The 2,853-nt window shown below is 44.9% G+C and overlaps 1 protein-coding gene across 1 annotated transcript in view; it reads right to left on the bottom strand.

The window, feature by feature from the left end:
• Positions 1-506: 506 nt before the first annotated feature.
• Positions 507-2,853, bottom strand: part of SLC4A11 (solute carrier family 4 member 11) — a 318,296-nt gene continuing 315,949 nt past the window's right edge. Inside the window, exon 20 of the mRNA XM_019526497.1 lies at positions 507-1,545. Within this exon, the coding sequence (XP_019382042.1) occupies positions 1,482-1,545 (64 nt within the window). The 3' untranslated portion in view covers positions 507-1,481. The remainder of the gene's footprint in view (positions 1,546-2,853) is intronic.

Raw genomic sequence — 2,853 nt, 5'->3', positions numbered from 1 at the left:
CAACCCCCCCCCCCAAAAAAACAAAAAAAAAAACAACTGACCATAGTACAAGCAAAATTAACCCAGAAATATAAAAAATAGACAGCAGGAGAGTTAGAATTCATCTAGAAATATAATGTAATGTCTGGGAAATGGAGAGTTTAGCTACAAAACGGAAGTACTGAAGTGGCAGACAAGTATCAATTAGGCAGAAACAAAACAAAAAATTTCGGTCAATGCTGTACATTAAAAGGGAAAATTCACATGTCAGAAAGCATTCAGACAGCGTGATGCAGGTTACTGAGGCCAAGGGCTAAGAAAAAAATGCAAAAAATGTTTTGAATCTAGCAGTACGTTAACAAAAAAATAGTAGTAACTGGGGAGTTTGAAAAAAAAAAGTGACAGTTGTGTCTTGTAAGAGAAAAAAATAAGCCCTGAAGCAAGGAACAAGTATATGGCAAGATAGCAACGGATAACACTGATTGCACACAAACACTTTCCGGATCTCGAAAGAACGCGCCTATATATATATCCAGTATATGTATATTATATGCAAAATATATACACAGATCTGTATGTATATATGTACACATAGGCACTACTGTACATATGTATAGGTGAACATTAATACACGACTGGATTTTGCCAACTGGCAGCATCCAGGTGAATCTGGGCACAGCCGAGGCACCGGCTGCTGTGCAAACCTACAGTCCCACGTTCGACCGCTGAGAAGGAAGGGTATAAAGCAGATCCCAACGACTCCCGAGCGGCCGAGACCTAGCTGCAAGTTCTCCGTCAGCATCACACCACCAATCTGGCTTCTGAGCATTTCGGGTACATTTGAGGAAATTAAATACAGACACACTTTACAGCCTTAGATGAACTGGTACAAACCCACCCCCAGATGCTTTCAATTCCAGCCCTTTCCTTAATCAATCAATGTGAAGCGCTGGCTAGACATCTCTTCTGGCATCAGCTACCCCACCTGGAAGGTCAGCTTAAGAAGAGTAGATATTTGGGATGCTGCATCCTAGCCCCAAATTATACTGCAGTGCTGTAAAGTAAGGGTCAGTTGCCATCCTTACACACCAAGAGTGTTCTGGGAAGTGGGACCCTGCGTATTTAAAAAGAAAGAGGGACTGCCCCTTTAAACAAGGGAATGTAGCAACCCTAGCAAAGTGCAATCCACAGATAGGAAGAAGTCGATCTTTGGGATTTCCAGTTTGGAGGTGGGGGGGATGTAGGTGACATTTCCATAAAGCTTGCTTGCCTCAAATCTCTGAAGAGCACTGGCCTGCCAATCCAATGCGGTTGGGGTTTGACACTTGAAAGCTCATTTGGTCTTTGATAGCCTGTCACCGAGTGCCATACTAGAGCAGAAAGAGGAGTCAGGAGAGTTGTAGCCAAGAGAACTTCAGGTAAGTCTTTCTACATCTCAGCGAGGCTGCCGGGTCCTTTCCGCCTGAAATGCAGCTTCCTGTCCCGAGAGCCAAGGGTCATTTTCAGTGCTCTGCGTCCATAGCATCTAAGTATTTTGCCTCAATGATCCTAGGAAGCAGGTTATACCTAAGAGGAAATGAAAAAGGATTAGTTCCTCGTTCTCACTGCATTAAGGGTTTGGTTCATCCTTTGTCAGGCTCTTCAGAGCTGGATGCATCTGGGGCAATACGTACATTATGAGCAAACTGAAGGTAAAAAAAAAAACCCCAACCCATGCTCAGGTGTTTCTGCTCATAATTGCTGAGGTCTGTAAACAGCACAGTTGGGAAGAAACTCCAGGAACAAACACCAGGATCACCTGTCAAAGCAGTGTTCAGGAGAGGAAGGTGGACCACACATGCATGCCCAGCAGACCCTCTCCATTTCTAACTTCTTTGTCCCTACTGTGCACTTAGCAAAGTAACACAGCTCTCTGTTCCTAAATCAGTGCCGATACACCCTCCTCCCCACCCCGACTCCTACCCCCACTCACGCATTCAGAAAATGCAAGATAAAACCTGACTCTTAGGCCCATAACCAATGTACTGGCTTAAGAGTCAGGATAGACAGGATAGACAGATAGGATAGGTTTCAGGGTTTTTTTTGGATTCTAGGTGTTCAGCCTAGAAAATTCCTTTAAATGAGAAAGCGGAGACCACAAACCTGAAGGAGCTCAGGCCGTAGAGGCACCACAGTTCACACACCCTGGTATAATTGCTAAAAAGACAGCAGTGCAGCTATTGCATCCATGCATCTACCTCTTTGGCCAGCTCCACGGTATTCTGCACCTATCCATTGTATCGCGTCTCCAAAGGGTCTTGGAGTCACGGAGGGTCTCACCATAGTTCCCCACATGCCCCCAGATAAAATGTGATGTTTTCCAGGCCAACTCAGAGAGAGCAAGTCCTCCTGGAAACCGTGTCCAGGAAGCACGGCATCCCAGGAGACAGTCTGGGTGAGGCAGTGGGAACCCCCTGGTGCTCAAAGCTAGGCCCCAGACCCTTGCAAGGGCTGGAACAAGAATTATTATTTTTTTCCCCCACTATAAATAGCTTTTGTATATAAAAGTTCCTGTAAATAACAAAGGCTGTTTCCACTCCACCAGGCTTCTCATGATGCAACAGACTGCATGAAGCAGCTCACTGGCTCCTCAGTCCAAATCTACTGCCTCCCCAGTGACTAAGGAAGGGTTAACATAGGACTCTGCCCCTGCTGTTTGCCACTCCAAGAAGTGGAAGGAGAGTCACAATATCTGCTTGTTCTACTCTACCCTGCTATACACCATAAAAAAAAAAAGGATGAGCCTTCTTGCTTAAGACATGCACTGCAATATTGGAGGGATGATTTTTTTTTTTTTTTTTTGGGGGGGGAAGATGCATGTGATATATCAGTAAA

This window comes from Gavialis gangeticus, unplaced genomic scaffold (assembly GCF_001723915.1).
Source record: "Gavialis gangeticus isolate Ggan-Ray unplaced genomic scaffold, GavGan_comp1, whole genome shotgun sequence".
Classification (NCBI taxonomy): domain Eukaryota; kingdom Metazoa; phylum Chordata; order Crocodylia; family Gavialidae; genus Gavialis; species Gavialis gangeticus.
Note: the sequence above shows the minus strand (reverse complement) of the source record. Positions and strands in the feature narration are given on the sequence as shown.